Source organism: Lepus europaeus, chromosome 1 (assembly GCF_033115175.1).
Source record: "Lepus europaeus isolate LE1 chromosome 1, mLepTim1.pri, whole genome shotgun sequence".
In the NCBI taxonomy this organism is placed as follows: Eukaryota; Metazoa; Chordata; class Mammalia; order Lagomorpha; family Leporidae; genus Lepus; species Lepus europaeus.
Genome location: NC_084827.1, coordinates 2,142,622 through 2,167,610, shown reverse-complemented (window position 1 = coordinate 2,167,610; position 24,989 = coordinate 2,142,622). Strand labels below are relative to the sequence as shown.

At 51.9% G+C, this 24,989-nt stretch overlaps 1 protein-coding gene across 1 annotated transcript; it reads left to right on the top strand.

The window, feature by feature from the left end:
* The first annotated feature begins 2,628 nt into the window (after positions 1 to 2,628).
* On the top strand, positions 2,629 to 23,965 carry MKRN1 (makorin ring finger protein 1). The gene is made up of 8 exons (XM_062185878.1): positions 2,629 to 2,898; positions 10,859 to 10,987; positions 17,951 to 18,174; positions 18,415 to 18,641; positions 20,443 to 20,657; positions 21,263 to 21,373; positions 21,874 to 22,012; positions 22,342 to 23,965. Exons 1-8 carry the CDS (start codon positions 2,750 to 2,752, stop codon positions 22,549 to 22,551), a joined length of 1,404 nt encoding a protein of 467 aa, XP_062041862.1. The 5' UTR covers positions 2,629 to 2,749; the 3' UTR covers positions 22,552 to 23,965.
* Positions 23,966 to 24,989: the final 1,024 nt, after the last annotated feature.

Genomic DNA, 24,989 nt, shown 5'->3' with positions numbered 1-24,989 from the left:
AAAGAGGCAAGGTCGTCTCTTCGCCCATAACCCTGTTACAGGAGGGTCCCTAAGAATATTTACCAAGTGAAAAAAATGCATGAATTGTCCTTTTGCGGAATTTTTACCCCAGCAAACCAAAAAATGGAGATGTCTTTTTGTTTATTCTCTTATACTGCAAACACTGACTGCGGTTTGGTATGGATGGGAAGCGAAGGCTCGGTAATTATAACAGCAGGGAACTCTTTCATTCATGACTCGTTACTGAGCACCTGCTATATGCCAGGCAGAAACAGAAAGCAGGTGTACCAAGAGGTAAGATAACTTGCTCATAAATAGATTGCCAGGAGAAGTGGCAGATAACCAAGGTAAACAAGGATGAGCTAACGCTTACAGGCCTTGTTCAGCTGAGTGCTACTCTCTTGGGTTTAGAGGTTAAATACTGGGGCAGAGTCACATCCCTGGTAGGAGGAAGAGAAGAGAACGTTTGTTAAGTGTCTACAATGTACCAGGCACCTCACTCAGTCCTCACAGCAACCTGGTAACTTAAAAACAGACGGATTCTCCAGAGATTGGAGCGTTTATTTGGGAATGGGATGGACCACGGGTTATGGGTGAAACAGTGGCAGAGAAAGACTACCTCGGTTCTTTGTCTCACCTCCATGTGGACACGGCAGAGAGAAAAGCAAGATTTAAGTAAGAAACCCGCCGAAGCACAAGGGGGGCTCCCTGAGAGGCTGGTGAAGTGCAGTTTTTAAGCACAATTTTGGGGAAAAAAGAGCAGCAGCTTACAATCAGTAATAAGGCGGGACAACCCATCTGGAGTCTGGGATTTGTAATCTTATCTGTCCATCTTGCTTGCTCAAGATAAGACTAAGCTGCTATTCTCATGGTAAAACTGGAAGCCCCAGAGGAGTGGGACAGGCACTTTTGTCTTGCTAAGGGCAGCTTTTGAGGGAGAAACATGTATTTTGCATCATCTCAGACTCCCTCTTCCTCACTAACACTGGGACCAACCTGTCTTGATTCCTCACGGGGGAACGTTCGCCATGCTAGGTGCACATTCAAGGAGGTTGAGGCAAGGTGGGAGTTAGAGAAACAAAGCTGAGGATTGCGTAGCATCCTTAGCTACGCGACGTGGTGCCGGTCAAGGCTGCCAGGGATTGCCGGTCCGGGCTCCTCTCTCCCAGAGGTGCTTTCAGTGTGGTGGCTCCGTGACAGGGCTTCCTGTGCTACTGTTACGGGTGGGGAGATGGCCTGGGTGTTCTGTGAGGAGTTAATGGGTAACAGGCAGTCAGGGTGTCCCTGGTAGAAATCTGGAATAGCGAGGTGCCTGCTCCCCCCGGAAGGTTATCTTCAGCAGATCAGAGTGTCCCACTTCCTTAGGAATCTCCAAATTTACAAATTGACCACGAGAATAGCAGGGGAGTGGGGATTTCTTCCCCTGCCATTATGGATGATTTTTTATCACTGGAGAATTGTACACCAGGTCTTTGAGTTTATCTCCACCTTGTTGATGGACAGTTTGGTCTCCAAGATTGTACTTAAAAACCGGAGTGCTGTGGGGCCTTTTGGGTTTCTGAGTCTCTTGGAGCCCCCTCCGTGCCGCTCTGGCTGTAGGTCTTTGATCTATGTAAACCTCTGCTGTCCACTGGGAAATTCTTCCGTGAGACAAAGAACCGAGGTGACAACTTCTCCACTTGGTCACGTGGAAGAATTCCCAGCAGACAGGGCAGAGAGAAGACCAAGATTTAAGACAAGCCTCCGCGGGGAGGCCTGGAGGGGCCTCTGAGAGGCACGAGCCGAAGGGGCTGGTGGCCTGGAAGTTCTACAAGTCTCGTGAATTTCCCGTGCAGACTTCGGAACACAGTGCACTGCCCGCCCACGCCCACGCCCCACTCCTGTGCTGTTCTCGTAAGACTGGAGATCCCAAGGAGCGGGGCAGGCACTTTTTTTTTTTTTTTTTTTGACAGGCAGAGTGGACAGTGAGAGAGAGAGACAGAGAGGAAGGTCTTCCTTTGCCGTTGGTTCACCCTCCAATAGTCACTCCGGCCAGCGCACCGCGCTGATCCGAAGCCAGGAGCCAGGTGCTTCTCCTGGTCTCCCATGGGGTGCAGGGCCAAGCACTTGGGCCATCCTCCACTGCACTCCTGGGCCACAGCAGAGAGCTGGCCTGGAAGAGGGGCAAAGGGACAGAATCCGGCGCCCCGACCGGGACTAGAACCCGGGGTGCCGGCGGAGGATTAGCCTGTTAAGCCGCAGCGCCGGCCGGGGCAGGCACGTCTGACCTTGCTAAAGGTAACTGGGGGGAGGCGAGCCTTTGCACCCCCAGTTTCCACGGGGCCAACGTGACAGCCTCTTAGCCCATCCGAGTCCCCACAGGCGTTCATGACGCCCCCCTTCAGGGAGCAGCGGCTCCACGTTGGCTGTCCCCGGCCCAAGGCGCGTGGCGGCCGCTGCCGTCTTCCTCATTGAGCCCCGGCCAGTGTCCGCTCGCCGCGCCCCCGGCCCCGCCGCACCTGGCCGGCCCCGCCCCTCCGCCCGCCCGCCAATCAGCGGCGCGGGGGCGGGCCGCGCACGCGCGCTGCGGCCCGCGGCGAGAGCGGCGAGGGCGCTCGGAGACGCGACGCGGGGCCGGCGGCGGCGGCGGCGGCGCCTCAGCCTCCGTCCCCTCCCGGCGCCTCGCCTCGCCGCCTCGGCCTCCCGCAGCCGGACCGGAACTATGTGATCCCGGAAGTTCCGGGGCCACTGCCGTGTGGGATAAACAGTAATGGCGGAGGCTGCGGCTCCCGGAACAACAGGCACCGCAGCGGGAGCAGGAGCGGCAGCCGCCTCCCCGAGCCCGCTCCTCACGGTCGCCGCCCCGGCCCCGGGGGCGGGAGGAGCGGGCGGCGGCTGGACCAAGCAGGTCACCTGCAGGTGAGGGGGCGTTGCGGGCCCCGCTCGCGGCTGCGTCAACCCCCGGCGGCCGGGCCGCGCGGCCTCGCTGCGGGCCCCCCCTGGCCGGGCCGCTCGGGGCGGTGGGGGCCCCGGCCCCGTTCCTAACGTCTCCCGGCCGCCGCCGCCCCTCCCGGCGTTTGTCGCCCTGCTTTTGTGCGTGTGGGGGCGGAGGCTGGCGTCCCGAGCTTTGTCTGGGGCGGGGGCAGGGCGCCGGGGTCGTCCCCGGGACCCCCGGGGGGTGGTGGGCTGCCATTGTGACCCTGGCCCGGGGGCCCCGCGGCACTGGTCGGGTTTGGGGTTCGGGCGGAGGTGATAGCGAGGTTGGGGGCGAGTGGCTGGCGGTGGCGCATGTGCGCTGGGAGGCTCTGGGGCGGGTGTTTGGGGTGCTCCGCAGGGCCTGCCGGTGGGTAGGCCGATTCCACCGGCCGGAAGAATTTCGGACGCTGCGCAGGAGGCGCTGGCGAGGTGGCGATACCGTTTGGACCCTCTCTGTCTCTCAGCGTGGTAACGGGGGGGATGCCGAGAGCCCGAGAGCCGTCCCAGGTGTCTGTACATCCTGATGGCAGCAGGAGCTGTAGCCCGGGGAGGGAGAGTCGTGAGGTTCCTGTTGGGTCTTTGTTCGGTTCTCTGCAGTGCCGCGTCCCGGGGTGGCCGGTCCGTGACTACGGGAGCTCTCAGCTTTTCGGCCCAGCCTCGGGACGGGCCCTGTGTGGCTGTGACCCCGCACACAGTGCATTGTTACTTTGCTCTCTGCCCTGCAGGTGCTGCTCCTTGCTGGTCCCCTTCCCTAGCTCGCACCACCGTCATGAGGAATCTTAGCCCCGTGGACAGACCCATCGTTCCTCTTTGCTTCCTTTAGGAACTTGGTGGGCCCTGGACCAGTGGGGGTTCTTTGACCGAGACCCAGTGCGTTTGCGGGTGATTTTTACCTAGGGGCACAGCGGGTTCCGAGCAGCCCGTGTGCAGCCTTCCCACCGTAAAGTACTGAATTGATGAGGCCATACCTGAAATGACTTCAATATGAACTTGCAAGGTTCCTCTGATCTCATTAAAAAGTGGAGTCAAATGGGGTGGGCGTGGTGTGGTGGTGGGATGTCTGGAATCAACAGCATCCCGGAGTCCTTGTCACCCTCCTTGGAGACCTGAGTGGAGTTCTTAGCCCTCCCTTTGGCCTGGCCCTGCCCTGGCTGTTGTGGGCATTTGGAGGCTAAAGCAGCAAATGAAAGATAATGTGTCCCTCTTTTGCTGTACCTTTTCAGAAGCAAAAGCAAGACTGGCCCCCCAAAAAATCCCCAAAACTAATAGATTTGCGAAGACAAAGGACGTAATTGAATGTGTAACTTTGAGTAAATCAACCTTGAGCACCAATTATGGGGGAGACAGTCCTAGATGTTAAAGGGATTTATAAGTAAATATTCCCAGCATGTTTGGTAGCCAGAGAGAATTCAAGGTAGTATGTTTGTGTTACATTGTTGGGAAACATCTGTATTTCCTATTGGTTTGTGTTTTCTTAATTTTACTCTGGAAATGTGTTTTATTTTGCAACCTAGGAGGAACCTAAGACTACCTTTCCTAGGGAGCTGTATTATGCTGCCACCACCAGGCTGCTTTCATATTTTTTATTAGGAGGATGCTGTGGCAAACTTGTTTGCTTGAGTGTGTAGGGTTGAAAACTGTTAATATTTAAAGTACAGTTATAATCTGCAAATTGTAAATTTCAGTTTAGGCAATGCTTTATTAGAGCTTTTGTAGTGGCAGAAGAGTTCTGGCACTTGAAGGAATACACAGTCAAGCATTTTTAAAAAAAATTTGAAGTGTTTAACAGCTTAAAAATAAAGAGAATCTTTCTAGGAATTTTTTTTTTTTTTGACAGGCAGAGTGGACAGTGAGAGAGACAGAGAGAAAGGTCTTTTTTGCTGTTGGTTCACCCCCTCCCCCCCCCCCCCCCATGGCCGCTGTGGCTGGCGTACCGTGCTGATCAGGAGCCAGGTGCTTCTCCTGGTCTCCCATGCGGATGCAGGGCCCAAGGACCTGGGCCATCCTCCACTGCACTTCCTGGCCACAGCAGAGAGCTGGACTGGAAGAGGGGCAGCCGGGACAAAATCCGGCGCCCCAACTGGGACTAGAACGTGCCGGCGCCGCAGGCGGAAGATTAGCCTGTTGAGCTGCGGCGCCAGCCAGGAATTCTTTTTTTAAGATTTGTTTTATTTATTTGAAAGAGAGAGGTAGAGACAGAGAGAGAGGTCTTCCATCCGTTGGTTCACTCCCCAGATGGCCGCAACAGCTGGAGCTGCGTCGATATGAAGCCAGGAGCCAGGAGCTTCTTCCAGGTCTCCCACGTGGGTGCAGGGGCCCATCTTCTGCTGCTTTCCCAGGCCACAGCAGAGAGCTGGATTGGAAGAGGAGCAGCCGGGACCAGAACCAGTGCCCATATGGGATGCTGGCGCTTCAGGCCAGGGCGTTAACCCGCTGCGCCACAGTGCTGGCCCCTCTGGGGATCTTTTACAAGTGCTGTGGTGTCTGGTGAAATGTATTTGCATGGGAAATGGAGCCATGTACATTGAGGGGGCCTGAGAAGTGTACAGTTGAGAGAGTTGACTCTGCAGGTGCTGTTTTAAGATTCACTGTCAGCTGGCTATTTCCTCTCACTTGTGTTATGCACAAGTACCCAAGTACCGCGGGAGCACAGCACAGCACAGCAGGAGGAAGGCGTTCTGGTGCAGTGGGCTGGGCACTGTGTTGATGCTGCATCCCGCATCCGAGAGCTGGGTTACGCCCAGTCGCTTCCCACTTCTGGTCCAGCTTCCTGCTCTAATAAGCCTGGGAGGCAGCAGATGGTGGCTCAAGTGCTAGGGCCCTGCCACCCACAGGAGACCCAGGCAGATCTCCTGGCTCCTGGTTGGGTGTGGCCTGACACCAGCTGCTGAGCACGTTCGGGGAATGAACCAGCAGATGGAAGATTCTGTCTCCCCTCTGTCACTCTGCTTCCAAATAAAATAAATCCTCAAAGGTAAACCGTGTTTTTTTTTTTTTTTTTTTTTTTTTTTATTTTTGACAGGCAGAGTGGACAGTGAGAGAGAGAGACAGAGAGAAAGGTCTTCCTTTTGCCGTTGGTTCACCCTCTAATGGCCGCCGCGGTAGCGCGCTGCGGCCGGCGCACCGCGCTGTTCCGATGGCAGGAGCCAGGTGCTTATCCTGGTCTCCCATGGGGTGCAGGGCCCAAACACTTGGGCCATCCTCCACTGCACTCCCTGGCCACAGCAGAGAGCTGGCCTGGAAGAGGGGCAACCGGGACAGGATCGGTGCCCCGACCGGGACTAGAACCCGGTGTGCCGGCGCCACAAGGCGGAGGATTAGCCTGTTGAGCCACGGCGCCGGCTTAAACCGTGTTTTTTTAATCCACCAGGAATATATAATCTTTGAGAAACAGGATACACACACTTACCAAGTTAAACATCAAAGAAATGTCACAGCAGAGGAAGTCATTGAGTCCCACAACAGGTAGAATTTGGCTTGGGGTGAAGGTGCCTGCATCCCCTATCCGACAGAGCACCTGAGTTCAGTAGCTGCTGATGTGGTGACAGCTCAGGGAGGTGAGCGCGAGTTCCTGGCTCTCCACTTCAGCTCGACCAGTGCTGGCCCCTGTGGGCATCTGGGTAGTGAACCAGCGGGTGCAAGCTCACTCTCTGCCGCTCAAATACGACTAAAATGTCGTTTTGATGCCACATTAGTCAATACGCTAGAATTTTAGAAATCCCCAGAGAGTGTTATGCTGCCTTGAGGTTCTGTGGGGTGGCGTGTGCTTCTCCTGCCCTCACAGCCCACTCCTGGGGTTTCTTATTCTGACTGGATGGCCATGTTCAGGTTCCCGGAGGTACGGCAGCCGAGGGGTCTGGGGGCCGTATTTGTCTTTACTGCTGGACAGTGTCTACGTGGGGTCAGAACCTCACACTGGAAGGAACTTTGTACGGCTCAGCCTTTCATCCAAGGCAAGCTCCTTGGGCCGGGACACTGAGCCGAACTGGGGTGGATTTCTTGGTGGTAGCACTTAAAAGACAAAAGTGCTTATTTCTATTGGTATTGTTTTGGGGAGAAATTCTTAGAAATTGGCCGCCATTTGTCTATTGTTGCACGATCATCCTAACCTGAGACCTATACAGATGGCTCAGAAGGAAGCCTTTGGGAAGATTTGCTAACTCTGGGTATACTCAGTGTGTCACTGAAGACACAAGGCAGAGAAACCAGACGACCCTGTGAAAGCGCGGAGTGCGTGCTGGGAGCCACGTGGGGCTGGTATATTCTACTGCAGCGGTGTGCTGGTTCCGTACCTCGGGAGGGTGTAGGACGGCGCGGAAGCTGACTGGTTGCTCAGTGCTTACTACTGAGCCAGATCTTGATGCCGCATCGCACGCATTCATTCCCTTCGGAAAGGTCATTCCTTTGTCTTCTGGCCACTTAGTGTCTTGTGACGTACCTAGGCTCCTGCCCACTTGGTTGGTTGCCTGAGTCTTTCCTTTTTTTTTTTTTTTTTTAAAGATTTACTTATTTATTTGAAAGGCAGAGTTGCAGACAGGCAGAGAAAGAGGTCTTCCATCTGCTGGTTCACTCCTGAAATGTCCATAACAGCTGGAGCTGGGACTGTCAGGAGCCAGGAGCTTCTTCCAGGTCTCTGTGGATGCAGAGGTCTGAGGTCTTGGACCACCTTCCGCTGCTTTCACAGGCAAATTAGCAGGGAGCTGGATCAGAAGTGGAGCAGCTGGGACTCAAACAGGCGCCCATATGGGATGCCGGCACTGCAGGCGGCGGCTTCACCCGCTGCACCACAGGGCCAGCCCCACAGGTAAATCTTTCAGTGCATTGTCAAAAACATGTTCAAGAAGTGGTCTGAGAGGACAGAGAGCTGTGGAAGGAAGTTGTGAAACAGCTGAAGGTGGGGACAGTGAAGACATGCAAGTTGGGTCACACATGCACAGCTAGTGAGTGACAAAGCTGTACTGGAGCAGAACCTTCCGATTTGAACCTTGTGCTTCTCACCGCTGCTCAGCCGTGAGTGATCTCTGCTGATTCAGCCTGATGGCAGTGCTGTGGTAGGTTCTGAACTCCTGGACTTGCGTGGAAGCAGCCCAGACAGGTCTCCAGGAAGGTGGGTGTTGTAAAATTTAAACCTGGCTCCAGTGCTCCCCTGTTGTGGATCCTTCAGTGGTGTTTACTGTGTGCAGTGTCACACCCCACACACCCCCGTGTTTGTTCTTAACTCTTCCTGTCATCACTCCAGGACCTTTGCACATGCTGACCCTCTGCCTGGAATGTTCTTCCCCTTGTTGTAGGTTAGCAGGGGTTTATTTCACCACCCCGTCTCCTGGCAAACATCAGTTTGTGGGGCCGGCACTGTGGCGCAGTAGGTTAAAGCCCTGGCCTGCAGCGCCAGCATCCCATGTGGGCACTGGTTCTGGTCCCAGCTGCTCCTCTTCCCATCCAGCTCTCTGCTATGGCCTGGAAAAGCAGTAGAAGATGGCTCAGGTCCTCAGGCCCCTGCACCCACGTGGGGGACCCAGAAGAAACACCTGCTCCTGGCTTCGGTCTGGCGCAGCTCCGGCCATTGCGGCCATCTGAGGAATGGACCAAAGTTTCCTTTGTAGCCCCCGTTACAGTTGTGGTAGGATGATTTTGGCTGCTGTCCTGCCTCCTGCTAGACACTCGGGCTCTTTGCAATCAGGAACCATGTCTGGTTCACTCCCTGTCGTATCCTTATTGCCTGCTGCACAGTGTTGGATAGTGAGAGCTCATTTTGCTGAATGATGGTTAGGATGACTTGGGTTGTAAAACTGATTGACATCTCTTGAGGTTCTGCCTCCATTTTCCTTTTTTGTAAGATGGGAGTGTAGGCCTTTTTAGCATTGTTTTGTATGGGATTAACTCAATCCATAATTTCTCACAGATATTTTTATATGAAAATATGCAAAAGGTAGAGCACTTCCCTGTGGTTTGAGCCAGCAAGAACAAACCTGTCATGCTGCACTGTCCTAGACCAGCTGGGCTGTGTTGGCTCCTTGTCACTTATCATTTGGATTATAAAGAACAGTTTTCCTCCATGCTGGATGTCAGAAGTAGTGTAGGTGCTGCAAATGTGTGAAAGAAGGGTCACGCTCTGGCTGTTCGGCCGTAAAGGGGGTTGAATATTTGGAGAAAACAAGGATTGAGATCAGCAACTATGGGATGGTGATTAGTGGAAGACTTTGACATAATTGAGCACCCTAGAACCTAAGTGCAACAAACGAATGAATAGAGCGCGTGGCAAACCAGGGTTTAAGTACAAATCTAAAGTTTCTGCTCTCTGGGTAGATATTTCATCGAGTCTTAAAATTGTGTCTCTCCGTACCCCTGATCCCTGATCTCACACTGACAGCCCAAACCACCCTGACCATTAAGTGGGTGGGCATCTTTGTGGAATGTGGGAGGTGTGGCTTCAGCTGAATAACCTGTCTGGGCTGTGGACACATTCCCGGATACTTTGAAGCAGGACTACAGTGTGACCATCCATCACAATGTAGTTATTTTTTTTTTTTTAAGAATGATTTATTTATTTGAAAGAGTTACACAGAGAGAGAAGGAGAGAAGGAGAGGCAGAGAGAGAGGTCTTCCATCCACTGGTTCACTCCCCAGTTGGCCACAACTGGCCAGAGCTGCACTGATCCGAAGCCAGGAGGCAGGAACTTCCGGGTCTTCCCATGCGAGTGCAGGGGCCCAAGCACTTGGGCCATCTTCTCCTGCTTTCCCAGGCCATAGCAGAGAGCTGGATTGGAAGTGGAGCAGCCGGGTCTTGAACTGGTGCCCATGTGGGATGCCAGCACTGCAGGCAGCGGCTTTACTCATTACGCCACAGCGTCAGCCCCCACAATGTAGTTATTGACTTGTTTAATTTTTTTTTTTTTTAACAGCCTTTTAATCCCTTCATTTATGCAGTCAAGAATTATCTGGTACAAGTTTAACACACATTTTATTCTTTCCCAAGCCAAACTATCTAACTTTATTAAACACTTTTCTTAATGTGGAGCTCAGACGGTTCCGAAGGGTGCAGGAAGTAGCACTGCAGTTGGCTCCGATCTGGGTGAGGGTAAGTTCAGCTGAGGAAAGGTGAAGTGGGCTCGCCATACTGAGGATGTGGCTTTGTGCTGTGTTTTGTTTCTTGTCAGACTGCCACCCTAGGGAACTTATAAATGTTCCCATCACATGGTTACATTTTTTTCATGTCATCTGCTGTTGCATAGAGGGTTCTTTTGGAGAGCATCTCCAGATAGAACCTTTCACATTTCAGATGCTTCAAGAGCCCTTAGCTAACTTTCCTCAGGTTTCTGGAGTGTTCCATTTGTGGGCAAGTGGAACATGTGACCCGCTGCTCTTTGTACATCCCCAGACAGCTGCCACATTTCCACCTCATTGCTTTGCCACCAAGACCTCGTCATTCCCTGAGTCCACATGGTTACATGGAGACATGCAGGTTGTTGGGCCCAGGTTGGTCTCAGGATTTGCCTTTCTGTCCGATTCCCCCAGTGGTGTTGATGGTGGGAGCCCACTGACGGTATTCCCATGCTTGGTTTCTGGAAACTGCCCGTTGCATACACACACAACCTTTAAGGCAGCTGGCAAGAGTGATTCCCTTTTTCTTTTACTTTGGCAGCTGGTTTTCCTTGTGGTTTTCCAGGAATTAAAATGATTTCTAAAAAACAAGAAGGCACCTTCTTCCTAGGACTGTTCAATGAGGACCGAGCTCAGTGTTGAACCGAAGGGCATGCCAGTCCATGGGCTGCTCACCTGCAGTCCCCGTGCGTCGTTTGCTGGAGAACACAGTCTGCTTCTACCTAATTTGTGTTCATTTCATGTTTGAATCCTGGGGATTGTGTTTGCTCTAAGTCCAGTTTTGTGGTCCTTTGTCTCGCAGGTATTTTCTGCATGGGGTTTGTAAGGAAGGAGATAACTGTCGCTACTCACATGACCTCTCTGACAGTCCGTATGGTGTAGTGTGCAAGTATTTTCAGCGAGGGTACTGTGTTTACGGAGACCGCTGCAGGTAAGAATTTCCTTATTTCATTTTTTTCAGGGGTGGAGGTTGGGAGAAAAAACCTTTGGAAAAAAATGTGCATTAGAAATGTTGATATGCTGGTAGAAACCTCTTGGAGGGAGCATATTACATTGTTGAAAAAATGAGTTTGTAGGCCCAGCACCTGCGCAGCAGGTAAAGCCACTGCCTGCTGTGCCTGTGTCCCATATGGGCCTGGGCTCAAGTCCCAGTTGCTCCACTTCTGATCCAGCTCCCTGCCTAGGAAGGCAGCAGAGGATAACCCAATTTCTTGGATCCCTGCACCCTCATGAGAAACCCAGAAGGAAGCTCTTAGCTCCTGCTTCAGATAGGCCTAGCTCTGGCCATTGAGGCCATTTGGGGAGTGAGCCAGCGATGGAGAACCTCTGTTTCTTTTTATAACTCTGCCTTTTAAATAAAAAAATTAAGAAACCCCAAATCTTTAAAAGAAAGAGCTTGTAATATAGTCCTGAATGTAATTGATACCCAAAGAGCAACTTTTTTAAACTGAGGCCTAGAACGAGGTTGAACTATGTTTGATTAGAGCATTGGCTTCGAGGCCAAGGGTTAGGTACATCTGACCAAACCGGACAACTGTGAATTAGAGCGAGCTGGACCTTAGACGTTTGGATTACTAGTTAAGAGGGTTGTCAGTCTGTCTAAACTGGGCTCAGGGAACCAATTGTAAGGTTCAGGGCAGCTTCAGGCATCCCTCTGTGTACCTCAGAACGGTAGAGCCAAGAGGGGTTAGTTACTAGGTAATCTCTGTCATGATTGAATTTGTGCCAGGTAGTGTCTAGAAATGAATAGAACCGCTCTATCTTACCAGTTATCTGTTGGTGTCAATAAATTGCTCCCAGATTTAGGAGGCTAAGCCAAGGAGCACTGATTATCTCAGTTTCTGGGAGTCTTGGGTCTGAGTGGCTTGGCCGGGTGGCTGAGGGCCCACGGGGGCTGAAGGGTCACTTTAGGCTGTTTCACTCTGGCTGTCCGGAGACCTTAGTTACTTGCACAGTCAAACATCCTGTGAGGGTGCTTTAGCTTTACCCGGAGCCAGCAACTCCAGCAAGGAGGCGAGGAGAAGCCATAATGCCTTTTGTGACCTAGTCACGGAAGTCACTGTCACTTCTGCTGAAGTCCAGACTAAGCCCAGCCTACATTCAGGAGGAGAGAGGCTAACTGGGCTCCACCTTTTAGAGGGAGACGTGTCAAAGGATACTTTAAACCTCCGCACTGGGTCAGACTTTGGCAGTGTCCTAACCAATTTTAGTGAAATTGTTGTAACTCTTGAGTTGAAAAGAATATGAAACTATTGATTGGTGCGATGTTAATGATAAGTCATTCTAAGTATGTTTGAAAATTTAGTAAGGATAGAGAGGAAAACCTTTCATGTAAGCTCGGAAATGGGCCCCGATACCTGAGTTTAGTAGCATTTTGTTCCTTGCTAATTCTTTGCAGTATTACTGTAAAGGGAAAAAAGTGACACTTAAAACAAAAAAAGACCAGCTATAGGGGCCAGTATAGGCTCAGCTCAGTACGTTAAGCCACCGCCTGCGGTTCCATACGAGCACCTATTTAAGTCCCAGCTGCTCTACTTCTATCTGGGGCCAGCTTCCTACTGATGTGCCTTGGAAAGCAACAGAAGATGGCCGAAGTGTTTGGGCCCTGCCACCCAATGAGGGAGACCCAGGTGGAGTTCTGTGCTCCATGCTTCAGCCTGGCTCTTGGTTGGTGGGCCATTTGGGGAGTGAATCAGTGGATAGAAGAAGATACCTCTCTCTCTGTCTCTGTATCTCCTCTTCACTAACTGTGCCTTTCAAATCAATTAGTATATAACGTTTTTAAAAATACTAGACATGTCTTCTGTAGTCAACAGTAAAGGGAGAAAAAGCTGTCAGAACTCCATCCCACATTGACTACCCTGGGTTCCAGTGGGTGATCTCCTACTTTGAGCTGATATGATAAAGTGATTAGGGAGAACTGTCCGTCTGACTACCTGAAAGCCTGAGAATTGTTTAGGACTGGGAGATAATAGGCGATTATTAAAGAGCTTGATTATAGACGAGCTAAATTAAATATTCTATTTCTTTTGAAAGGCAGAGTTACAGAGGTAGACAGACAAATGAATGGAGAGATCCATCCTCTGGTTCACTCCCCAAATTGTTTCAATAGTTGGAGCTGGGACAGGCTGAAGCCAGGAGCCAGGATCTCTCACGTGGGTGCAGGGGCCCAAGCGCTTGAGCCACCCTCCACTGCTTTCCCAGGCACATTACCAGGGAGTTGGATGAGAACCTGAGCAGCCGGGACTCTAGCCAGTACCCATGGGATGCCAGCACTGCAGGTGACGGTTACAGTGCCAGCCCCAGGAGGAATCTTTCGGAGGGGCTTGCTCCAGGACTGCTTGTTTTGGCCTAGCAAGTAAATGGCATCCTCTGTCAGGGGCTGAGTCCTGGCTCTGCTCCCAGTTCTAGCTTCCTGCTGATGTGCACCCTAGGAGTAGTCGGGTCCCTGCCACCCACATGGGAGACCTGGAGTAAGTTCCTAGCCCAGGAATTTGGAGATTAAACCAGCTGATGAGAGCCCTCTTTATATATCTAAAAAAAAAAACAAAACACACACACACATCCATAGACTTAGGGCTTAAGCCTACTTCTCTTATTTTGTAAGGATCCTTTTATGCAACTTGTCCAATGTCCAAGGAATAATTTAACAGCTCATAGAGGGAGGAGATAGTTAATAATGAAAGGTGACATCATAGTTGCACTGTTGAGAAGTGTTACTGCATCAGTATTTGGTCATGGTGGTGCTGTTATCTTGTGAGACCAGCCCTTTGCCCCACCTCCAGGAGTTCTGGCCAGGAGAACTCCCAGTCTTTGTTTCTGGACACCTCAGGGTAAGGGGTGATATTGCCATGGTTGACTTGTTTGCTTTGGAGATTTGACCATAGATCTACAGAAGGACTCCATAAATAAAAATGATTAAAGGCAAGTATTGGCCCATTGAAGTAATGGCGCTAGTGCGTTGTGAGCAAGCCAGAGGGAAATCTTTTTTCTTCTTCTTCTTTTTTTAAGATTTTATTTATTTGAAAAGCAGAGTTACAGAGAGGCAGAGGCAGAGATTTTCCATCTGCTGGTTCACTCCCCAGTGGCCGCGATGGGAGCTGGGCTGATCTGAAGCCAGGAGCTTCTTCCAAGTCTCCCATGCAGGTCATCTTCTTCTGCCTTCCCAGGCCACAGCAGAGAGCTGAATAGGAAGTGGAGCAGCCGGGTCTCGAACCGGCACCATGTGGTTTTACCTGCTATGCCGCATTGTTGGCCTCATCTTCTGTTTCTTAGATAGCAGTTTATACTATCAAGGTTTTGTTTTTTTTTTTAGCTTTATTTATTTATTTGAAAGGTAGTGTGACAGAGACAGATCTTCCATTTGCCGATTCACCTTTCAAATTTCTGCATCAGCTAGATCTGGGCCAGGCTGAAGCCAGGAGCCAGGAACTCAGTCCAGATCTCCCTTGTGGTGGGGATCCTAGCACCTCACCTACTGCATCCAGGGTGCCGATTATCAGGAAGCTACAGCTGGGAGCAGAGGCAGGGATTCAAATCAAGGCATTCCAAGCAGCCACTACTGTACCAAATGCCTGCCCTTGTTATTTTATTTGAAAGGCAGTTAGAGAGAGATCCTCAATCCGCTGGCTCTCTCCCCAAATGACCTCAACAGCCAGGGCTGGGTCAGGCTGAAGCCAGAGCCAGGAGATTCTCCAGGTCTCCCACATGGGTGCAGGGGCCCCGAGAGTTGGGACATTCTCCGCTGCTTTCCCAGATCATCAGCAGGGTGCTGAATCAGAAGTGAAGCAGCTGGTCTCAGATTAGCGCCCTTATAGGTTGCTAGCACTGCAGGGAGGGCTTAGCATGTTGTACCACAGCACTGACTCATATATACATAAATATATTTAATATTTATTCGACAGGTAGGATTAGAGAGAGATTGTCCCTCTGCTGGTTTACTCCCCACAATGACTGCAATAGCTGGAGCCTGGAGCTCCATCCAGGTCTCCCACATGGGTGCAGGGGCCCAGGCACTTGGGCCATCTTCTGCTGCCTTCCCAGGTGCATTCGTAGGGTGCTGGATTGGAAGTGGAGCAGCTGGGACTCTCAAGGCATTAATAGGGGTTGCTGGTGTCACTGGCTTGCCCTGTTTTGCCACAATGCCAGCCCCTGGTAGATGTTGGTTCCTTGATTTTACTGTAGAGCCAAAATGGACTCCTTCAAAACTTTGTAGTATTTTCAGTTTAATAATTAGAGAACCTGGGACATTCGAGTCCTGTCTGGTAAGTAATGTTTTGAATCATTAACCCTGGAGTCGTTAAGTGGATAGGCAAAGGAAAAGAGGAAGGGCACTAAAATGGGTCTGGTCTATGGGTTAGACACCTTATGAATCCTATCATCGAAACTGCGTTAAGGTGGCGCTGGCACTTTTAGATCAAGTCTGTCTTCATTCTGAAGCCCAGGTTTTCCTAATTTAAAGGCTGTGAAAATAGCATTTTCTGGACTTCTTGTTCAAGCCAGGGCTGGGCTATCTGAAAAGTGAGGCTCTGGGGAGATTTCCTGGTCCTTGCAGCTCTAACTTTTAGGGTGGTGTCACGCAGCAGAACTTTATGTAATGGAAATACTCTCTCTTGTCTTAAGGTCAAGGTTAAATACAGGTCTTGGGCATCTGGTGTAGTGATGAGGCTGCCTTTTCCCGGGACACATGCGCCTCATATCCTGTGCCTGAGTTTGTGCACCTGTGGCTTCCTGCTGGCGCAGACCCTGGAAGGCAGAGGGGATGACCCAAGTGACTGGGTGCCTGGGAGGGACCTGGGCGGTGGTTCTGGCCCTGGGCTTTGGTCCAACCAGGTTTGGGGAGTGAACAAGGAGATGGGAGCTCTCTGGCTGTCTATCCCTTTTTTTTTTTTTTTTAAGATTTATTTATTTGAAAGAGTTACACAGAGAGAGGAGAGGCAGAGAAAGAGAGGTCTTCCATTCGCTGGTTCACTCCCAAATTGGCCGCAACGGCTGAAGCTGTGCCGATACGGAGCCGGGAACTTCTTCCAGGTCTCCCATGTAGGTGCAGGGGCCCAAGGACTTGGGCCATCTTCTGCTTTTCCAGGCCATAGCAGAGAGCTGGATTGGAAGTGGAGCAGCTGGGACTCAAACCGGCACCCATATAGGATGCCAGCACTTCAGGCCAGGGTGTTAACCTGCTGCCCCACAGTGCTGGTCCCTGGCTCTCTGTCTTTATATAATTACACATCTGTGGCTAAGAGAACCGAATTTTAAATTTTAACTAAGTATAAAATAGCCAGGTGTGGCCAGTTGTTGTAATATCGGGCAGAGTAGCTTTAGAGTCACACTAAGGGAACTTCAATCCACATCTCTCTCAACATTTATTTATTTGAGAGGCAGAGAGAGAGTCTTCCATCTGCTGATTCACTCCCCTAATGGCCACACAGCTGGAACTGGACCAGATCTGGAGCCTTGGAGCCTCTTCCAGGTCTCCCATACAGGCACAGTTGCTTTCCTAGGCCCTAATGGTGAGCTGGATCGGAAGTGGAGCAGCTGGGGCTCAAACTAGCGCCCATATGGGGTGCAGACACTGCAGGGAACGGCTTTACCGGCTGTGTCACAGCGCCTGCCGGCCCCCACGTCTTCTCTTGCAAGGTTGCGCTCTTCGGTTCTGTGATGACAGGAACAGCACGTTCCTGGTAGTTCCTTCCCCTTCGGCTCTCCTGATTTCACTGTGCAAAGCAGAATTGCCTTGGTTTTGTGGCTGATAGCATGACCTTTGGAATCTTACTGCAGGGTCAGGTAGGTTGTTTGTGTAAGAGAAGGAAAAGGGACATTTAAGACTTACAGTAACACTAAATAAGGCCAGCTCAGTGTTTGCAGCAAGCTAAAGGCAGACTTCATCACCTTTACTGCTTTTCGATAAAACACACCTGGATCAGAAGACCCGTGAGCTGCTTCCTTGTGAGAGCAGCTAGGTGTGCACTGGTGCCACCAGGAAAGCTCAGCGACGGCGACCACGTGCATGCGTTATCTATCGCGCCTGAGCGAAACAGCGTGACAGGCTGGGAGCTGTGAGTTTTCTCAGGCAGCAGGTTCCTTCTGGAAGGAAGTAGAAGGCCTTTCTGTATTTGGAGATGGGGTTAACGATTTACGGAGGGAAAGGAGGGAGACAGCGTACAGGGCAAAGACTTGGGAAGGGAAGTTAATTTGAGAATGGATAAAGAAAATACATAGTGTATATTTTGTAGGTACTGCTTCTGACATTTAGTATTGGCAGCATGTTAATTCACATGTCGGTAAGATGTTCCACACATCTGACATTTTTAAATAAAGAATTAAGTTCTCATGAAAGGAGCCAGAGAGGCAGACAGACAGACATCCCATCCACTGGGTCACTCCCCCAGTTTCCCAAGAGCTTAGGAAGCTGGAGTGGGGCCACGGGCTGTGGGCTTCTCGAGTGGTGGCCTGGGCAGCGCCAGCCCCTCCCGTTTATTGAGTCTGAGGCCCAGTCTTGGTGGGTAACAGTCTGGCTGCACAGCCATTCTTGCAGTGCTACTTCAGGAGCTGCCGGGTGCCCGGGACTCCTGGTTGGAGTGGAATTTGAAGAGCAATGCACTTCGAGCAGGGGTGCTGGCTACGGGCTGTTTTGTCAGTGAACATTTATTGTAACCTGGGTGTGTACATGCCTTTAAGCCAGTGGTGGAGTTGTCGCTGTGACATTTTTGTATTTAATTCTGATCCCTAGTTCAAGGCCGTGCTACTCAGGTGTAGTCTCTGGATGCAGTACTATGAGCATCTCATGGGGTCCTGCAGATAGGCAGGGTCATGGGCTGCACTCTGCATTGGCAGGTTTCGATGTGTAAACTGCCAGGGACTGTCCCCACAGTGACTGCCTCCTCCTGTTTCCAAGGTACGAGCACAGCAAGCCACTGAAGCAGGAAGACACTACTGCTGCAGACCTAACTGCAGACCCCTCCCTCGCTGCTTCCTCCAGCCTCCCCTCAGCCGGACCACTTGCTGACATGAGTGCAGGCGAAGCGGAGTCGCGTGCACACCTGGCAGCACTAGGAGCGGGTTCAGAGGACTGGGCCAACGCCATCGAGTTTGTCCCTGGGCAGCCCTACTGTGGCCGTAGTAAGTATGCTGAAGAAGAAAGTAAATTTCAGTTGCACAAGAAGTACATAAAGAAGCTAATTTTGGAAAAATCAGCATTAGAAAATTCATTTCTTTCAAGAGTGAGGAAATCAGTTCGCTGGGCTGTTTGAGTTGGGTTGAAGCTCTCTGTGTTTTCTCTGCAGTTGGGTTCTCGGTTCCCTTGTAGTTGGTATCGTTATCCTTATCCATCTGGGCCTCCTCGCCTCTTGCACATTGCAGCTTCGTCTTCCTGCACTGAAGCACCCCCGCAGGGCTCAGGGACCCCGGCCGAACCCGAGAAAGAGCAGAGCACCGTGGAAACCAAGAAGCAGCTCTGCCCCTACGCCGCGGTGGGCGAGTGCCGCTACGGGGAGAACTGTGTGTATCTCCACGGGGATTCCTGTGACATGTGTGGGCTGCAGGTGCTGCACCCGGTGGACACCGCACAGCGCTCTCAGCACATAAAAGTAAGTGCCTGGTCAGTCCAGAAGTAAGCGCTTCCTGGGTTTGCGGAGTGCCAGGCTGTTAACTGCCGCTCTAGTTTCAGGTTAGCAGCCTCCCCTCCCCCAGGCTCCAGGCAGAACCTGATCTGTGTGGACCGGGACGCGGCAGGCCTTTTGGGACTGACTGTGGTTTTGCATACTGTTTGCAGTCCAAGCTTCTCCGTGGGCACGCCTCTTTTTCCATTTCTGTTTGGCTGTGCGGATGAGAGTGCTGTGAGCGTTTCTGCAGCCGGGAGCTGGATTGCAGGCGTGTGTGGGTGCTGTGCTCCCGGCAGGAGCTACCTTTCAGGTCCTAACTGCACTGCACCAGGGCGTCACTGAGCCCGTGCAGGGTCTTCTGACTTGAATCATCTCCACCTGCTGAGTGAGGCATCGAGAAGGCACGGGGTGAGCACCCGCTCACAGCTAGTTGTGGGTGGAGGCAGACGGGGTGAGCACCCCCTCACCACAGCTAGTTGTGGGTGGAGGCAGACGGGGTGAGCACCCCCTCACACAGCTAGTTGTGGGTGGAGGCAGACAGGGTGAGCACCCCCTCACCACAGCTAGTTGTGGGTGGAGGCAGACAGGGTGAGCACCCCCTCACACAGCTAGTTGTGGATGGAGGCAGACGGGGTGAGTCCCTGTAACTCAGCTGTGATGGCAATAGCAGTGCCTGCCTCCAGCCTTGGTAGCAGGTGGTGATGTGGGCTCTGGGTGGCTTCTGCTGCCCTTTTGAATTTTTGCTTTTCTTTTCTTTCTTTCTTTTTTTTTTTTATTTTTTTAAATTTTTTGACAGGCAGAGTGGACAGTGAGAGAGAGAAAGGTCTTCCTTTTGCCGTTGGTTCACCCCCTCCAATGGCCGCTGCGGCCGGTGCACTGCGCCAATCCGAAGCCAGGAGCCAGGTGCTTCTCCTGGTCTCCCTTGTGGGTGCAGGGCCCAAGCACCTGGGCCATCCTCCACTGCACTCCCGGGCCATAGCAGAGAGCTGGCCTGGAAGAGGGGCAACCGGGACAGAATCCGGCGCCCCAACCGGGACTAGAACCTGGGTGCCAGCGCAGCAGGCGGAGGATTAGCCTATTGAGCCGTGGCGCCGGCCCATTTTTGCTTTTCCATACTACTGTTTCTTGCAGAGTAAAGAAGTGTGATAGCCACACGAATACTTGTACGTGAGTGTCCTTGTGGGTGTTCCTTAGAAAAGTCCCCAGTGCCAGCAGCTCTGATGTAGGCCATCTGATGAGTAGGTACAGAGAATGGCATTCACATGACGAGTCCTAGCAATAAGGAAACAAAATACTGATGCTCCATTCCGACAGCACGCTGTAAACAGAGCTGTGTATTTCTGGCAAGTTGGGTTGCCCAAGTCTGGGGTTTCTGAGGTGACGAGAATATTCTGATAGTGACGTTGGTGATGCACACTCTGAAAACTGACCGTATGTTTTAAATGGGTGAGTTGTGTGGTATGCGGATTGTCTCAGTAAAGCTGTCATTGGACACAGCCGTGTAATTGTCACTGATGACGTGGGAGTCTGCACCTGGACTTGCTGGCAGGTCGTAACCCCAAGTACCTTCTCTGGCATGAAAAGCTGTCTACTGCGGGTGTAGCAGGGGTTGTGGGCTTGGGGAAGAGAAGGTTCTGAAGCCGCGTCCTCGTGGCTTGACTTTGCTCTTGTAAAGCCCCGTGACGTCCTGCACCCGGCTTCGGCTGTGAGCAAGGCTCACTGTGCGTCCGACCGTGCAGCGGCAATGCCAGTGCTGACGCCGCTCTGGTCTCTCTGCTCCCTGCAGTCCTGCATCGAGGCCCATGAGAAGGACATGGAGCTGTCGTTCGCGGTGCAGCGCAGCAAGGACATGGTGTGTGGCATCTGCATGGAGGTGGTCTACGAGAAAGCCAACCCCAGTGAGCGCCGCTTTGGGATCCTCTCCAGCTGCAGCCACACCTACTGTCTCAAGTGCATTCGCAAGTGGAGGAGTGCTAAGCAGTTTGAGAGCAAGATCGTAAAGTGAGACTCCTCCCCGTCTTTCTGTTGTGGGGAGAACCTAGAATCCGCCAGCTGCACCCAGACCGCGGCTCAGGGCACGCATTTATCTGGAGACTGGGGCAGTGAAGGGATTGGGATTTCTTCTTTGTATTTCAGCCAGCTTCTAGCTTAGGTGGTCTTTGTTAATCTGAATGAGGAAGCCCTGTGTATAGTCAGTAGACTTCGTGCTTCTCCTGAGGAGATTGTGTCTAGTGGATTAGCCAGCGTAGGCTCAGTGACACCTGGCTCTGAATGTATGCTTCTTGACGTTTTACATCTCCACTTTGCTATTCCATCCATTAAGCTAGCCGACACTCCTCCATCCTTTAAAGATTGTTCTCATAACTGAACAAAAACGACATAATCCAAACAGAGCAAAGTTACAAGAAATAAATTTATTTAAACGAAAGAAAAAGGAGTCTGTGTGAAATGTCTTTCTGTTTTTTACTGGCTAGCCGTGGAGTTGCATTTATAAAGGAGTTGTGCCAGTGTGGGGACCCCCTGCAGGGAGCCCAGTGCCTCTCAGGCCACACCAGGGTGTGGGCCCCTGAGGGGGTTTGCACTGCAGCCTGTTCATTGTTTCCCAGGTCCTGCCCAGAATGCCGGATCACATCTAACTTTGTCATTCCAAGTGAGTACTGGGTGGAGGAGAAAGAAGAGAAGCAGAAACTCATTCAGAAATACAAGGAGGCCATGAGGTATGAGCGCCCCAGCCGAGAGCTGGGCGGCGCCCGGCTCACGTTGGAAGGGCCAGTGCTGCGTTCCGTACTCCTACCTCCTTCTTGCCCTTGCTTTCCCTTCCCGGTATGGTTTGTTTTGTTACCCCGACAAGACCCAGTGTGCACCTTGGTGTGGCGCGTGCCGAGGGACCGTGTATGCCGATAGCTGAAGCCCCGGGAGTGGGGTGCTGCCTCACCCTCAGCCCGTGCCAGCGTTGTTCTCTGTTAATTCTCCTGTGTTGGCTTTCTAGAAGAGTTTGCCTCTGCTGGATCTGTGGTGCTAGCGCTGGTAACGGCCTCGACTGGGAACCGAGCGCCTGTCTCTAGTCAGCGTTTCGTGCATTAGCGCACACAGCTGTGGGGAGGGCTGTGAGCAGGCCTACGGTTCTAGCCCTAGGTGTTTAAAGAAACCCCGGATGATAGTCACATGCAGACCTGAAATCCACCGTGAATAAGGGTTGCGATATTTTCCTTTCCAGCAACAAGGCGTGCAGGTATTTTGATGAAGGACGTGGGAGCTGCCCATTTGGAGGGAACTGTTTTTACAAGCATGCGTACCCTGATGGCCGTAGAGAGGAGCCACAGAGGCAGAAAGTGGGAACATCAAGCAGATACCGGGTAACTGTCACTGTTTTTCTAAAGGAGGGGAAATACCACGCTGAGTCCCGCACGTGTTGGGGTCGGGGAAGGAGAAGATGGACGCTCAGGTCTGGGAGTGAGACCAGAGCACTAAAGGAGGAGACGGACCCCAGAGAACCGGGAGGGATAGGAGCAGAGGCAAGCGGTGCGGAAGCTCTAGCCTAAACCCGAGGGGAGGAGTTGGTAAAGTGGAAACCCCAAGTGAAGTCTGATGCGCCGTGCCCTCTGGTGTGCTGGACGTGTTTGCCTTTAACAGCACAGTAGAAGACTGGACAGTGCCATCCCTATCACGGCCTTGTTTCTTACAGGCCCAACGAAGGAACCACTTCTGGGAGCTCATTGAGGAAAGAGAGCACAGCAGCCCCTTTGACAGCGACGAGGAGGTGGTCACCTTTGAGCTGGGCGAGATGTTGCTCATGCTTCTGGCCGCAGGCGGGGACGACGAGCTGACAGACTCTGAAGACGAGTGGGACTTGTTTCATGACGAGCTGGAGGATTTTTACGACTTGGATCTATAGCCGCTCTGTGTGGCGTGGGGACTGTGCCCGAGCTGGTGTGGCAGTGCGTGTTGCTCTCCTAGGCAGGCCTCTCAACTCCAGGTGCTGTCGTGATCATTCTTACCCAGGGCCTGTCTTCCTCCACCCCTTACCTTTCCCCAAGGAGTGTGTTGTTTTCTCTGTTTCAAAAAGTTACAAAAATAAATCTTAAAGTTAGTTTTTTTTTTTTTTTTTGGTAACATGAATTTAACTATCAAACAGATAGCGTAGGTTTATTGCGTCATCTGTTCTCAACAGATTGTGTTTATGGACTTTCCACACTCTTTGAGGACTCCCAGGTTCAAACAAAAGCACTGGCTCTTCTTTGGGGGTCCCAGAATGGGGGTGACGGGTGAAGGGACCTGAGCTGGCGAGTCGCCTTGTGGAGGCGCAGGAGGCGGACCGGGTCCTGGTGACATCTGCACATCTGTTTCTATCTGTTCCTTTCCCCTCGTCTCCACCACGTGCACTTGGTCTGTGGTTCGGTCTCCTGTTGAGTTGCACACAAGTAATACTACTGAGAACCAGGACCAAGCGCAAGGGTGCTGGAGGCGTTTGTGATTCCACTGTTCAGCATGGTAGGAAGGTTGTGGAAGAACCGCATCTGAGAGTGGGAGTGACTCCAGGGGCTGATAGACTTGGGGAGGGAGGGAGTGTGTGTGTGTGTGTGTGTGCGTGCGAGTGAGTGTGAGAGAAGCTTCATCCCTGCATAGTCAGTATTCTTAGCCTTAGTGGGCGACCTTGGTGTAGTGGTTTCAGGTAGATCCTGCAGGACGCAGCATTCTGTGGTAGTGGTAATTAATAGCAGTGCTAGCTCTGTCTGTCCACGTACATAGAAATGGGGTTAGCCATAGAGATGAGACTACCTGGGAATCCTGTGTGTTAACACACTGGGTCTTGGAAACACAGTGGTATTTAATGTTTAATGACCTAGCCTTTCCAGTCCAGGCACTTTTTGGAAAAATCTTTGTCCTCATTTGAGGAGTTTTGTTGTTGGGTTTTGTGTTTGTTTTTGTGGGTCTTTGCCTCATTCCACCCCTGAGCTTTGCAAGTAGACAGATGTGATTCAGCTCTGTGTTCTGAGGTGTTTCTTGTAGTGGAGTAATAGGTTTGCAGTCAGAAGTCCTACTTTTCCACTGGGGCGGGGTGGGTGGTCATCCACGAGACAAACTGAAGTTCATTTGCTAGAAGAATTCCCCTGCGGGCAGTTTTACCTTTGCCTTTTGTTGCTCTGTCTCCTGCCGTGTCCATCCACTGCTTTGATTCCTTGGATCCCACCCGTTCTTTCACTTTAAGAAAAAAACAGTAATTGTTGCAGAGGTCTCTGTATTTTGCAGCTGCCCTTTTGTAAGAAGCACTTTTCCCAAATAAAACAATAAAAAAAGAGTTGGCTTTCTTCTTGCGTACTGGGCTCTTACTGACGAAGGATAATGTTTCTTTGTGGACTCTTTGATCCGGCCGCTCACGTGGTCCGGTTTGGGGGGGTATAGTTCACTGAGAAGGCAACCAACCTGCTGAGGAAAGTTTGGAAGGGGACTCTTGATTGTGGGATCCTCAAAGCCATCACAGAATTTGCAAGAGGCTCAGGCTGCCACCACCCTTTTCACAGCTTTTCCCAGGATCAGGTGTGAGTCACATACTTGGTTTTGATGGTTTTTTTCTTCATAATTGTTTTGTAAATGAAACGGGAACCCTCTGCCACTCCCATGGTGACCTTTTTGTGGCACTTTGCTTCCCGCATTTATTTCCTGAAGTTCCCACGTCCAGAAATGGTATGTCGATATGCTTAGTATGGTCTTGATGGCCATCGTAGAGCCACTCAGTGGTCTGTAAGCTTCTAGAAGGGTCTGCTGGAGGCAGTGCTGGGGAGCTCCGCAGGGGTGGGGTGGGGGGCAGGAAGGCTGGGGGGTGGGGCACAGGCCAGTTGGAAGTAGAAGTAGATGAGTGTGATGGGAGAGGGGGTGGGCGAGGCCAGGCGCTGGAGCGGAGCGGCTCCTTTGGTAACTTAAGGCAGCAGAAGCTTGTGGAGCCGGCCTGTTGCCAAGTTCCGGCCTCAGGTGTGGCTATTTTATCTGTTGCAGGACAGGTTGGGGTACAGACTTGGATAGGCGACTCCCATTTGTGCAGGACAGCAGTTGCAGCCTCTTTCCTGCCACTGTGCACAGTAAGTGGTCGCGTCGCTGAGTGTGGACACACTTTAGTTCTTACTAAAGCAGCTTAGATGAACGGTGACGTGCGTGCTGCCAGGCGTCGGGCCGTGTTCACGGCAGTGTTTGGCTGTCATCATCGGTGCTGTTGTGCTGTCTGCTGTATCGTTTCCTGTTAGACGGGGTGGAGAAAGGGGGCTGTTGTTCCGTCAGATGTGGCCCTGGGAGAACACAGCTGGCCGTGATGGGCGTGGAGCTGCAGGGAGAACTAGG